This window comes from Natator depressus, chromosome 15 (genome assembly GCF_965152275.1).
Source record: "Natator depressus isolate rNatDep1 chromosome 15, rNatDep2.hap1, whole genome shotgun sequence".
Taxonomy (NCBI): Eukaryota; Metazoa; Chordata; order Testudines; family Cheloniidae; genus Natator; species Natator depressus.
In genome coordinates this window covers 29,157,997-29,172,620 of record NC_134248.1, presented here as the reverse complement: position 1 = coordinate 29,172,620, position 14,624 = coordinate 29,157,997, and the positions used below count along the sequence as shown (strand labels likewise).

General features: G+C 47.1%; 1 protein-coding gene across 13 annotated transcripts in view; it reads right to left on the bottom strand.

Moving 5' to 3' along the window:
- Positions 1–14,624, bottom strand: part of UBE3B (ubiquitin protein ligase E3B) — a 39,894-nt gene that overhangs the window by 2,877 nt on the left and 22,393 nt on the right. For 12 of the 13 annotated variants that reach the window (XM_074972829.1, XM_074972838.1, XM_074972831.1 and 9 more), the window contains 9 exons: positions 14,306–14,482; positions 14,076–14,186; positions 12,148–12,285; positions 11,271–11,336; positions 8,734–8,792; positions 6,744–6,926; positions 6,176–6,287; positions 5,419–5,511; positions 1,962–4,833 (listed from right to left, as the gene is read on the bottom strand). In XM_074972829.1, coding sequence (XP_074828930.1) covers positions 4,642–4,833; positions 5,419–5,511; positions 6,176–6,287; positions 6,744–6,926; positions 8,734–8,792; positions 11,271–11,336; positions 12,148–12,285; positions 14,076–14,186; positions 14,306–14,482 — 1,131 coding nt within the window. In that variant the 3' untranslated portion in view covers positions 1,962–4,641. Of the gene's footprint in view, positions 1–1,961; positions 4,834–5,418; positions 5,512–6,175; positions 6,288–6,743; positions 6,927–8,733; positions 8,793–11,270; positions 11,337–12,147; positions 12,286–14,075; positions 14,187–14,305; positions 14,483–14,624 lie in introns of those variants that run through there. The other variant, XM_074972842.1, reaches the window with a different exon arrangement.

The following is a 14,624-nucleotide window of genomic DNA, read 5'->3' as shown; positions in this document are numbered from 1 at the left end:
TCCTACGTAATTCAGGGAAGTCCTACGGCCTCCCTGCGTGGATTCCTGCTTGAAGTCCAGCAGCTGGGGTTGAACTAGAGCGAACCATCTAGGAAAAACATCCAATCTTCATTTACAAATATCCAGTGATGGAAACTCCACCACAGCCCTCCACCTGTGCCCATGGTTAGCCAGCCTGGTTTCCCGTCCGAATTTGTCTGAACGGCCAGGCGCAGTGGAGGCCGTTCTTTACCGCTTGTGGTGATTAAAAATCCAATGGTCTGATTTGTAACAGTCCAGGCATTAACCCCACTGTCTTGGCCAGTAGCCACGGTGGATATCCATTCCATTGACCACTGTCCCTCTGGATGTTTCAATTACTTACAGTATTCCTCACTGCCTGTACTAACCTGTGCTGAAGTGCTGCTGGGCCACCTTAGCCAGCTGCTGTTTCAGTGGAGGGTCATGAGTTTATAAAGCGGTTGGGGATTTTTTAAAGAGAGGAAGGATGGTTGTACACAGCAGCTGCGGAGTTGGAGTAAAGGGGCACTGGGATCAGTTCAGTTCCTGGCACTGCCAGAGACTCACTGTGTAACCTTAGGCAAGTCACTTCACCTCTGCGCCTCAGTTTCCCTGTTACATGGGGATCGATAGTTTGTGAAGTGCCCAGCTATTGGAGTGACGAGGGCCAGAGCAGAGTCAAAGGTAAGTTAGTCAAATAAGGCACACTATCAACACGTTATTGTGGCCGATGAGGCATGAAACACAGCATGGGTTGGTGCTGGTGCTCGCAGGCCTGCAGATCTCTGGCCTGCGCAGCAATGACAGACAAGCGATAGTTTTGCTCAAGGCATGGCTGTTTCTTGCCAGCGCTCTGCCTTTGACGCTACTGGAGCATCTGCTGTGGGTGTCCTTTTTGCAATTTCTTACTGTGCCATATGCCATAATGTCAAAACAATACCATTTGCACACAGACTCAGCCCTCTTTCCAATTTCTGCCCTGCCTCACCCCCGAAATGGAACAAGTGTTCCCGTGTGCCAGGTTAGCTTAGTGCTTAGGACTGACTGCAATGCAGTTAGCAATAGGCAAGGGGTTTGTGCTGTATCATACCATGGCAGTGAAGAGCAAGGGAAAAGGAGCCGTAGAACAGCTCTTGCTGACTCTTGGTAAGGTCCATAAATGAAAAGCTATGTAGCTTTCATACACTGCCACCTAGTGGGCCAAAAATTATACATCAAACTACAGTACAGTTAGAAGAACAGGAGGACTTGTGGCACCTCAGAGACTAACACATTTATTTGAGCATAAGCTTTCGTGAGCTGTAGCTGTAGCTCACGAAAGCTCAAATAAATGTGTTAGTTTCTGAGGTGCCACAAGTCCTCCTGTTCTTTTTGCGGATACAGACTAACACGGCTGCTACTCTGAAACCTAGTACAGTTAAACGTATGGTACAAAAGGAGGCACAGCTGTTCTCTCTCTCAGAACGAGGCTGTTCAGAGCCAGGCAAGAGGAATTAGGCAGCGTAAAAGCAATTGGTACCTTTCAAGTATTCCCTGTTGTTCACTGCACCGTGAAGCCCCTTGAAGGCTGCAGGCAACTCCCCATGATCACTAATCTGTTGGGGGAACAATTACATACCTTGAAGCCCTCTAAAAACACTCTGGTTCCATTCATGTCTACCAGAACATGATCTGAATGGGTCACCTGCCCCAGCAACCACAGACTCCCTGTGTGACCGTGGGCATTCTTCTGCCTCTGACCCAGTCTTAAAAATGGAGTCAATGCCTTGACTCTGTGCTTTCTCTCTCTTGCCCCCACAACCTCCACCAGCATCAGATCTCACTGCAAGTGTGCCCGTGTCTATAAAACATCTGTCTTTGCTTCAAGCAGAGAAGGATATTTGCTGGAGCATTGCTCTGACACAAGAGGTCTGCCCACAAAGAAAGAAAAGTCCCCACTGGTATTATTCAACACGTCAGGTTTATTTAATATCTTTCTGCATTTTTGACACATGGGACGTGCCAGGATCTCAGGACCATCAAGTCTTATCTATAGAAAAAATAAACTCAATCTCCTATAGCAAAACCCTTTTCCCTCCCCGCACAGAACATACATGCAAAGTACAGACATCCAGGGCAGGACTCGCGTCGCATGTTCATAGCCTTCTACTCAATACAAATGTAATAGAGCCTCTCCAAGTCATTCAGAAATCAGTTACTTATGAGAAATGCTATCGTCCATATAGCCATCAGCGTGTGTGTAGTTTATTACACAATCACAATTGATACACTACCTACAAAATTATAGATTTAGTGCCTCATATAGTGCAATATTTCCAAACTTTAAAGGAAACTTAAAAGGGGAGCAGAGATTTGTTGTTTAATAAACAATTTCAGGCTTGTGATCTAACTGGACACTGTGTTTATCTAAGAAAAAAGACATTGCGTCATATCTTAAGCTACAATAAACTGTTACAGGTCAGTGTCATGGCCTTTCAGTCTATACGATGGTTAACAAGTGTTAAGCGATCACTTACACAAAATCAAAAATGGTGTTTACTGCTCTAAGTTCTCCGTATTCACTCAACTTAGCAGACATTTTTTCCTTCTTTAATAGATCAGTTCATTCCTACAGAATAGAGTTCTCACAGAAAAAAGTCCCTAACACAGGAGGATTTGAGATGCATTTTCCAGCAATAGTTCTCAAGTAGAGAAGGCTTATTTCCTTGAAATTCACCTCGATTAAAATGAGAGATCAGAAAACATGTCGGGCATTCGGATGCTCTTGTTTGAGGGGTTCCGGCTGGGAGCATTTTCTGGTCTGCTTTCTACTTTCTGTCTCCCACCAAGGATTAAGAGGACTTGCCCAACACCCTGGGGACCATTCTGGTGCTGAGATTTGTGCTAGGCAAAACACGCCTGGGTTTGGATTCCCTGCCATTCATACCTATTGAAAAGATCCTGAAGATGAGGTAGCCTTGCATTGTAGCATCTGCTGCTGGGTGATGCGCACAGCGATGCTTTCGTTGGATCCGCCTAGGTATTGCAGAGAGTAGGATTTGTTAAAACCACAAAGAGACACACCCCTCAAACGCTAAGAGGAGGAAAGGAAGGTGAGGGGGGAAGCCGGCAGCCTCGGCACGAGGGTCGCAATAAGCAGAGTGAAGAAGTTAAATACAAATAATTATGTTCCTGAACATTAGAGCAGACTGTGCTTTCCAGAAATCCATGCAGCACAGGGAACACCTGAGAGAAAGCAGCGTCCTTTCTCGATGGAACGTGGAGAACTGCTGGGCTGAGGCAGGATCCACACTGGCTGTAAAATGGCACAGGTGCAAAGCAGCAGGCCTAAACGAGGTGTGACAGGACAGTGTCCGTATTTCGTCATTAGAAAAGAAGTGGAAATGGCCAGCATGTGGGAATATCTCTCTCTCTCTCACTCACACACACACACACTCCCTCCCTCCCTCCGGAAAAAGACTCTTCATAACCACCAGCTAAAAAGCTGAATGCAGCAGGTGAGCACAAGCTCATAAAATAAGGCCAAAAATACTAAAAATAAATAGTTTGGCAAGCAAACTTCAGTGGGCTTTGGAGAAGCCAAGTCTGGGTTGCAAATGGGCTAAAGAAGAGACCTCCATAAGGGAGAGAGACGGTAAACTTAAATATGAAATTTACATCTCTGAGCAAGAGGCGAACTTCCCAGCGGAAGCCTTTTAAAACGGGCTGTTGGCAGCTTGATGCATTCCAAGCATTAAAGATGAACATGGAAGATGCATTTAATGACACTGACAGAGTTGAACACTATACAAGTGCCACTGTGCTTCCTGGTCACTTGTAAGATGAAAGTAAAATAAAGTTAAACCTTGTTCTAATTTGCTTAAAAGCAGAAAGTGGTCCCTCCCTCTCCTCCAACACGCAGAACTGGCAAGGAGCCAGCAGAGGTGCGACTGGACTCTGCATTCCAGCCTCTGTGTCTGTTCTTAGAGCTCCTATTCTACAGCACTTTGAAACGGTCTTTGAGAGCGGAGGGTTCATTTTTCTGCCAGTGTTGGCTGTTGCTTCTAAACTCGGGCAAGCAGTTTGTTTTCACGGGAGATGAGCACGCCGGCCTTGCCTCGTGCACAGGACCTCCGGACGTCATCACCGCAAAGCTTTATCGGAGAGAAGGAGCTAAGGAAACCGTCAGAGTCAATGCAGCAGACTGCCAGCTAGCCTACTAGTACTTGAGTAACATTTCCACCATCGCCTTACTTAGGATGGCCTCCACCCAACGAAAGAGTTAGGCCATCTCCTAGGAAAGGGGGAAAAAAAAACCTCCCGCACGACAGCAGCTAGCTTGGACTCCACATCACAGCCCAAGCATGCTGTCTGCCGGATCCAGACTGGGGTTTTCAATGCTACTTTAATGCTCTCCCTGGGTTTGATTTTAAATAATAGTTTACATGACGACAAGTGTATTGGATGAGACCCAGCACTTCCCTAGTGCTGCAGGAGAGCCTAGGCAGATCCCACAGCTGCCTAGCCCGGGAGCTCCCCTTGTGAGCCTCTAATACCATTTGCATATATTTGTCTTGGAGCCGACCCACCCGCTTTGCACGAAGGGCCGGGTGTCCGGCGTCAGCTAGCGGCTCTTGGAGCCGATCCCAGGTGCCAAAGCAGCTACGAGAGCTCAAAGCCTGTGTTCATGCTGATGGCATAGCGCAGCTTCTCTCGCAAGATGCTCTTCTTGCTGTAGTTGGGAAGCTTGAGCAGGTTAAAACAAGTAGAAGAGGTGGGGAGCCGGCCGCCTGGCTCTTTCTTGCGTATGGTGAAGAAGCCCCTTAGCACGCTGCCCAGCGTGTCACCCGTGTCCTGGGAACAGAGGGAGAGGCAGGTTACCTCTGGCAGAGCACCGTGCAGCGAGTCACAGCATGAAGGAGGGAGGCATTATCCTGGTTTAGAAGTGGAGACACTGAGGCAGGGTACACAGGGTAATACACAGTAAGCCCGTGGCGGAAGCAGGGGGAATCAGAACCCAGTAATCCTGTCTCTCAGGGCCCCGTCTAGCACTAAGGGGTAACTTCTCCTTGGTGAAAATTCAACCGGGATTGACCCTGCAGAAGACACAAAACCCAACAGTAGCAAAGACTCAGGAGGAGAGCACCAAAGTCAAGTGACCCAGCGTGGCTGCAGACCACAAGGGGAGGTACTAACCTGCAGGCAGGCAACAAGGGCATGGGGGGAGCTGAGTGCACCACACTAAAGTGAGTATGTTTTCATCTCGTCTCCTGAACGCTGTCTGAAGGACACTTTCTACGCACTGGAGCTTTCTAGTTGCTGCAGGGAAGGGGTGGAAGCAGGGCAGGGACGGGAGGAGCTCTGTAAAAGGCCTCAGGAGGGGATCTCCAATGCATAAAGCTTGGAGAAGTGCTATTCAGATCCATTCTGGCTGCGTACCTGATCATCTGAGACTTCCACGCAGCGAATGGAGAAAGGAGGCTTGAGGTAGGCAAAGCCCAGAAGCGGAGGCCGGGAGCAGCTGGTAACAAACTAAAAGAGACCTGATTAAAGACTGGCAATCGTTGATCGTTAGAGTAGCATGGCTTGGAAACTAAAACCAGGCGTGTCTTCTAAAGGAACTGTTCGCTCATTGCCCTGCACCATTCAACTGGCTTTTCTAATGATAAATTGCATTTAAGCTACTCTGGGAGTTGATGTCTGCAGCATTCATTCCCCACCGCAGGTTACAGCGGCTCCTCATCAGTCGTTCCTCCCCTGAGACAAGTGGCGATAACCAAGCAGGATGCTCTCCGCAATACAAAATCATTTAAAGGAACCCTCCTTCCACTGGAGTGTGGGGAAGAGGAGGGTGTCAGAATTCCAGGGCTCAGGTCTTTCATTGTTCTTTCTGCCACTCAGGCCATGTCTACACTTACCGGTAGATGGCCTGCAATCGATGCAGTGGGTGTCGATATAGGGGGTCTAATGAAGAGTATGGGAAATCGACAGGAGAGCGTCTCTATTCACATAACTGGAGTGGCATAACTTAAGTTGACTTACCGAGGTAGTGTAGACAAGGCTTCAGGGGAAGGGGTTTATGAGCGCAAAGAGCAGTTTTGCTTGTCCAGATGATAATGGAAAGATGACCAGCACCCGCCCCGCAAGGCGACAGGTCGGGTGCACTCTATCAGGAGCGGAGCTAGGAGACATTTACCTTTAGAAACATCGCTCTCTCCTCGGGGCTGAAGTCATTGGCTAGGATGTCCCAGAGCCAGACAATGACCCTGTGACTCCCATGGAAGCCACCATAGTATACAGTGTGTTTCCTGAGGAAGGACAGAGTGCAACATGCTTACACATCACTACACCAGACAGCTCACAGCTTCCTGCTTAACGAATGGCTGCATCGCGCTGTAGACAGAGCTTAAATCCACAGCTTAATACAAAAGGGGCTTGAATTGCTCATGTTCCCTGAAACCTACATCCACCCTTTATTGCAAACTCCTTCAAAAGCATCGGAGAGCGTAGAATGAAAGTCCCTCTAATCCTACGGTCCTGTATTGGCTCCCGGGAAGACTCTTCCCTTGCTCTATTTGCTAGTACTTCCTCCAGTCTCGTCTGAAATGGCATCCAGTTTGTCCCTTACCTTTTAATTTGAAGAAGTTAATAAAAGGCTGGAATGGAGTTAATTTCCATGCACTAAACCTCAGAATAACATTGCTATCTAACTGCATAACTGGCCTGTTGGATAGTAGAACCAGGTGACTGAATTGATCACTTACTTTAAGTCCTCGAGGTCAATTTCAGCATTGTCACCAGATATGAGCCGCTGTAACTCAGGTGCAGAAAACATCCGAATCCATTCAGGCTTAATTATCGACCTGAAGCCACTAATGAGCGCAGCCGTCTGACTTTTTATCTGCGTGTGCATCCGAAAATGAGCCATGAGGTGGATGTAGCTGATTCTGTCCAAGGTAAGGAGGGGGGAAATCAGAGGCACCAAGCAGTTGAGAACACTCACCACAGTAGCACTGGCCTGGCACTTTTCTAGTTTACAATGCACTGCCTAAAAGGAATGCGGGGCCTGATCCAGGGCTCACTGAAGTCGATGGAAAGACTCATGACCACTGACTTCAATGGGTGGTACACCAGGTTCCCAGAGCACATTTCACTCCTATGGGTGAGCAGGCACAAAAAGATGGAGACTTCTTCCAACTCAGCAGCTTCTGTGCAGAACTCTCCACAATTCTTTCAGCCAAACGACTGACACCCAAAATCATTTCATCTGGGTGTCCGTGCATACCCTGCAGAAGCAGGGTATTTGTACAGTCTTACAGCAGCTGCTTTCCCCCATCCTGTCGGGTCTGACAGCCCTTCTCAGCACTGACACAGGGCTTCCAATAATCCTGAGCGCTTACAATATGCACATGGTCAAAGCACTCGTCATATATCATCTAGTTGCTGTTAAACAGCTCCTTAGAACTACTGGGTTTATTTATTTTTCATAAAAACAATTTTCCTACAAGCACTGTAGATTCCACAAGAGACTCATAGGACAAATATAGCCTGCTTTGGAGAGCCCTCATTTGGAGCCCAAGGGATCCAGATTTAGCAATACCTTGAAACAGGAGTTTTCCGAGGTGCATTAGTTAGTGAAGGGGGATGGGGGGAGTGTCTGTTTGAAGCACTGTCAGAACCCACCAGAAACACAATCTCTGCAGATATCCAGCCAGCCAGCTATTTTACTTACATTCCCTCCCCCGCCCACGTTAGACACCAACCCTCTTAACTTGGCTACGTTTCTAACCCAAGCGAACTCAAAGACTACGACAAGATCAATTCTGGATTGCCTCCATTATTGCTTTTTTTCCCCCCAGTTTTCTTTCCCTAGCCGCCTCTGTGTGTTTGTTCAAAATTACGTGTGTAGTGAGCAGAGTGACACACGGGACTTTTGACTTTCTTCCTGACCAGCCTTCTGACAAGCAAAAAGATATTCCTTTCAAATGGGAACTCACTGATCTGATCTCAGAGGAAGACAAAGATTGGGGACACGCAATTGTAAAGTGCAGCCGAGGCAGATGAGTCTTCAGGTTGGACACAGCCCTGACTTGCTGTTAAAGAGAGCACGCTGCAGATTAAGAGTTTAGACACACATCTGCATAATAGAGATTTAACTGGTGAAGGGGGATGGGGATTGGGGAACAAAAGAGGTGGGGAGCTTGGTTTTTAGGCTTTCACAGCTGACATATATGATAGCCAGCTTTAGATAGTTATCTGTGAAAATAGCTCCAGGGCTCAGTGTCTCTTCTGATTTCCTGTGTCTAAGCACCACTGTCTACTGCATTTGAATTCATCGCTGCATCTTCTGAAGAACAGCGTTTTATACAACTGCCACATGCTATCATTCTGAGAGAATCTGTCTGCTCCAAGGTGTCTTTGAGCATCTGTGCCCTCTGTGCTCAAGACCGTGTGCCTGAATTGCTTTGAATCCATCTGTCTGTATCTATAACCATCATTAAATCCCTACGAATATCACGGACCGTGTGCCTTTGACCTCAGAAGTGCTGTTTCAAAAAGTAAATTGTCAATTCTTATTTTGCAAATCGAATTGAATACAATTTCTGCCAATGAAGTGTAACCAGTAAATTCTATTAAGATATTTATGGGCTCTTTCTACTCCAATCCATCTCAATCTATTCCAGATGCAAGCCCAAGGAACCAGAATGAAGTATTTTACAGTGGTGACCTTACAAATCTAATTGCCATACTTACTTATTTTCATTGGTAACAGGAATGGTCTTCCCTCCAGGAATAAGTTCATGGCAAACAAGCTGAGGGAAGAAATGATGATATTGCTAATTACTGCCTGAAAACTTCACTGGACAGAGAAGCCTTTCAGAAGCTGGGACTTACCATAAAATAATTACCTACTTTTACAATAAAACATTAGGATTTAAATGTTAAACAATCATCCTGTTTCTACTCCCACTCAGCGTTTCAGTTCAATACAAACACAGAAACTGAACTGTAGGGAATTTGCCAATGGAGCTAGCTTGTCACCTTTCCTCCATTACCACCCACCATGAGCAACCCACACAAAACACAGTCAAGGGAACCTTAAGGTGAAAAGCGAAGCCATCAAAAGCCAGGAAATGGGCCACCTTAATTCTGGCTCCTTCCAGTCCAGGATCACACATTTTTCTGCAGGTCCCTCCTCTCATTCAGGCCCTGCTCCAAAGCCCAGGGAAGTTAATAAAAAGACTCCCATTGAGTTCTGTGGGCTTTGGATTGGGCCTGCAAGGCACAGGATGGAAAGGATTCGAAGAAGGCGGCTGCTGGTCAGCATTTTTTACCCTCCATAGTCACTGCCTGGTCCGATGGCTGGTCTACCCCACACCAGGCAGAGGACAAAAGAGGGACATTCCTCTCTCTTTAGGCTCATGCCCACAGCATCTGGGAGCTTCACATACTCTAAAGAATTTATCCTGGCCACACCCCTGGGACGTAGGGAAGTATTATCTCCATATTAAAGATGGGGAATGGAGGCAGAGAGTGAATAAGGGACTTGCGCAATGTCACACAGGGAGTGTGGCAAAAGGAAAGAACCAGATCCTCCTGGCTCCCAGTACAGGGCTTTAACTTCAAGAACATCGCCCCTCTTCCAGCAGACATCAGTCTCATTCACAACACGTCACACAATGGCAGAGAATGAGGCAAAGATTCTCAGGACCCCAGATGGATTCATGAAACACCCTGCCTCATTCTCTGTCCAATGTGTAAAATGAATGAGGCCTGGGTCTGGTGGAAAAAAAAAAAAAACGGTAAAAGATCATGTAATAAGACTTTACTATAATGCACTCAGACAAGGGGGCAGAGTTAAGGTTATGCACGCAACCTTAACTTTGTTGTTTCTGACTTCCAAATACTTTACTTTGTAACCTTAGGTTCATTTAATGTAGGGATTTTGTATGGCATTTCCTATTTTTTAAAATAAGAAAAAACAAATTAAAAAATTCAATCGTGTTCAAATATTTGCTAGGCAGCAGCAGAGCACTCTGTACTATGCAACAGGCACAAAAGGCCTCCTACCATGCACACCTTTCCATAGCAGGTGGAAGGAACAGCGCCCACCTCCTTCCGCATGCACCCATCTACCTTCTCTCACACCAAAGGAGCAAGACTGCTTTGCAGTCCTGTTTCCTCTCCATTCCCCTTCACTAATCTTAGGGAAAGGCAAAGTATTGTCAATGAATGTTACTAAACTAAACACGGCGGGCAGCATCACTGCACCACCGGCAGTCCAGTAAGAAGCCGCACTACAAAATCCAGTGCACATGTTCAAAGTGATTTAAAAAAACCCAGAAACTTGTAACAACTGATATTATAACCAGTTTTCAACAAACCACCAAAAGGCATGGGTGGAACCTAGTGACCACCATCTCCCTGCCAAATTTCAACTTTCCACCAAAAACTTGCTAAATAAAAAAGTATACAAAGGAAAAAGTCTCTCTTTTTCTACTCGATTGTTTCTTCAAACTGGGGGAATCCTTCTGGATCACACTTTCCAAAATAATTCACTTTCAGACCGGGAACAAGCCTGCCATATTTCAGCCATAGAAGTACACGGCTAACAAATTTAGAAGCAACTGAAAGTGACCCCTTTGGAGTATCTGCATTACAGATCTGAAACAGCCTGTAAGAATCCAAAGGAGAAGTATAACAGAACAAAGTGCACCTCATGTCATCAAGCAGCTATGCAAACAAAACTTGGAAAAAGTGGTTGATTCTAGACAATCACAAACACCTCTTGGGAAAACACTGAGAATATTCCATTTAGAGTGTACTCTGCAAGCAGGTCAGCTTGCACATGGGTTTCTTTCCTCTGTCTTGCACAAGACACTATCAGGAAAATAAGAACATAATTCCTCAGGAGCCCGTCTGACCCACACTGAGGAATGCTTGAATTCATAATCCTCTATTTGGGGCACGAGAGGCTTTTCCACAGTAATGGACAGTGATGTATGGATCACCAGAACTGGTTCCAATTGAAACCTCTTCCTGGAAACATCAGACAGGCAGGCAGAACACACCAGGTGAGCTGGAGTCACTCACTCAGGAGAACTGCTAGAAATTTACAACAAAAGGCTTGAAATCTCCTATCCCAGTCACCAAGGAAACAGGCTGCCTGGGCACAGAAGCCTGATTGTAACTCTGAGCAGGTCTGAGGAAAGTAACAGAAAGAAAGAGAGAGGAGCAGAAAGGAGGCTAAATATTAAGGAGAAACTAGCACGAAGACATGCACGGCCTACCTGACCCATCGCATCTTCGTCATAGGAGAGCGTTAAGCCCAAGTCGCTGATATCTCCGTCGTAGCGCTAATGGAATGACAGACGGGATGAACGGGGATCAGTGCACAACCACTGAGAACAGCAGCTTAGCACTTACAGACTACTCACCCTGTAAGGGATCCTTGCAGGTGCTCTACACTGAGACAGAGAGGATATGTGACCGTCTCAAGGTAACAGAGGGCGTCAGCGTATGAGCTGGGACTAGAAGGCAGGAATTCCTGGCTCCCAATCCTGCGTTTATATCACTAGAGCACCTTCCCTTCCCTGCTTTACATGGGGCAAGAAATCCCACACCCTCCACTGGCACCTACTTTTAGGCTCCACGTTCACCCCTACAAGTGCAAGTATTGTCATAGCTAACATGAGCACTGGCTCACAGGAAGGGGGAATTACTAGACGCAGCAACCCTAATATTTCTAGCAGCAGCCAGACAGAGAATACCTCTCCTCAACACAGGAGGAACAAAGTGTTTTAGTGTCTGTGGACATTATTAATACCCAGCTCCTATATAGTGCTGCTAATTCACAGATCTCAATACGCTTTACAAAGGAAGTCACTCATTATCCCCAGTTTACAGATGGGGAAACTGAGGCACAGAGCAAGGCTGTGACTTGCCCAAGGTCACCCAGCAGGCTGTGGCAGAACCGGGAACAGAATGCAGCCCTCCCAAGTCCCAGTCCAAGGCTCTAGTCATTAGGACACACTACCTCATTTAAAAGGGCTTTTGGAATTAACCTGACAGGCAAAAAGTTTACATCCACCCCTGCTGGCATCATCATTTAGACCTCTGAGCAGCACGTTACAATGAAGTGGGGACGCAGGGAACAAATTGCCAAACCTTAATCGAGGTGAGGTTTTTGTAGAACTCTGAGTCCAGAGAGGGAAGTTCGTCCACAGAGCTGTAGACGCTACTGTGACGGTGCCCAAGCAGCTGACTCAAGAAGAAGGAAGCAAAGGGAACATCCACCACTATCCCCTGCAATTAACACAAGAGAGAACATGTGAACACCCCACTTGCCCTAGCTACGTACAATGTCTCTAGCCGCCAGTCCTACAGGACAAACTGCAAGCTTCTGGCTTGTACAGAGGCACAAAGGACAGCTTGGCCACCCAAACAGATCACATCCTCTTAAGAGGCCCATCACTTTGCAGCCCCTTCTCTAAGGGATATCTCCGGGATTTGGAAGCATCATCTCATGGGGGGAAGGTCATGTTCTGCCTTTCTATAAGCTCCTGGCATGGGAAGTTCTCAAAGCACTTTACAAATATTAATGAACCCTCAACAACAGCCCCTTGTGATAAGCAGCAAATACTTTAAAGACCTACTTTAAAGATCAGGAAGTGAGCGGGGAAGTGACATGCTGATGGTGACCCAGTGGGTCACTGGTGTAGAAGGGAAGAGAACCCAGGAATCCTGAGTCCCACTGCCTTGCTCTGAACACTGGCCTGAATATACTACTCCAAGCATGGATACAGATTCAGAGAGGCTCTACTCACACCAAAGCCGCTTCTCAAGCGGGTTATGGGGACTTCTCTGTGAGCAGAGCAGATACAGACTACCAGCCCCATGGGACGTACCTGGGACCCTATTCCTCCCCACACCCAAGAGCTCCTTGAGAACGCGAATCCATCCTGTTCAAAGAGATGGCACTGTGGGTATGGAGATAACAGATGACTACAATGAATGCGTTGGCATTAATGCAGCGGCTTGAGCCGTTGCCACCTCACCATGCACAGAAATGAACAGTGTCAGAGCAGGGCATATGCAGAGGGGCGAGACAGGGACATGGCTAAGCGTTCTTCGAGAACTGCAGACATTAGAAGTGGCTTACACCAGTCATCTAACCCTTCCCTCAGCGCCCAGCGATTACCTCCCATCTAGTCCCATGCCATTTAGGTGTTTCCACCACTTCTTTTGGGAGATGATTCATTCTCCTCATATTTAGCTCAAGTTGTCCCTTTAATTCCACCTCTTGGCTTTCACTTTAACTATGAAACACACTTGCTTTTGGCAGTTAGAAAGCAAAAATTTGTTTCCCTCGTGGCTCCATCCTTTGCCAGCTGGCAAACACCATGGTCTGGGCTGCCTATGGAAAGCAATGCCATGTTACTACTACTCAGCAGTGGATCCCCCAGCAGCAGCAACAGTGGTAGCAGAGGGAGCCCACGTACTCTGACTCTGGCAATTTCTTTTATGTTTTATAGCTACAGAGTTAATTTTTCAGTTGGATATTTAGGCATATTTCACCTACTCACTCCCTTGCCATTGCAGGGGCCTCGGGCACTGGTGGCACCTGTCTCCCCTGATCTCTGCCTGTGGCACACAACAGTTCAGAGTCCCTTGAAGACTAAAATGCCTTGGTTTAACTAATGTCACTGGGCTCAATCTACAGGTACCTGGGTGGAATCCAATGGCCTGAGATATATGGGAGGTCAGATCTCCTGGTCTCCTCTGGCTCTAAACTGCACGAAGCAAGGCCATCAAAGCTGGCACTTTCAGAGGAAGCCAAGGGAGCTGAATGTCCACAGCATTTGGGCACCTAATTCCCTTTGAGAGTCCCAGCCCAACAGGACTATTGCAAGACGGCATTACTCTTATACGTCATTCCTCTAGGACATTCTGCCCCCCTCACCCTGCCGGAGCACACCCACAGAATGCAACACCTGCAGTTTTTGCCTGCACATCCCCAGGGCTGTGATGAGGTGTGTGCGAGCAATGCTACACCAAAGCAGGAGACATCCACGTGCCGGCCTTCTCTGGCTTACCTCATACACAGCCTTCCCGAGCATTTTGCCCACAAACTCAAAGAGCTGGAGATAGTTCTCGTGGATGTAGGATGTCGGGGATGGATACAGCCTCTCGTCACCACTGGTCGTCTACACAAACACAATGATGAGACAAGACATCAGTATTGTGAACAACCAGAGCCAGTTTTCACTGGTCATTTCAGACTGGGGGGCAGACAGAGCCTATTTCTACAGCTCAGCATCAGTACCTTAAAGAGGTTGAGTGCAGGGTCAAACACCTTCTTTATGATCTCCTCCAAGAACTCTTTGAAAACACCATCTTGATCAATACCAGCCTCATCGACACCCAGGTCATTCACAAACTTCACTCGGATAACTCCCTTCATGAGGTTCTGGGACAGCGGCCTTAGTTGTTCGTATCCATCCTGCCCAGGTGAGAATTGCCACACATTAGCCATGCAGAAGGACACACAAATGTCTTCACAAACATGCAACACTGACAGGTGTGTGCACTGGGATATAAATGGTATACCGGCATGTTAGGTGGGAGTTCACATCCACAAAGAC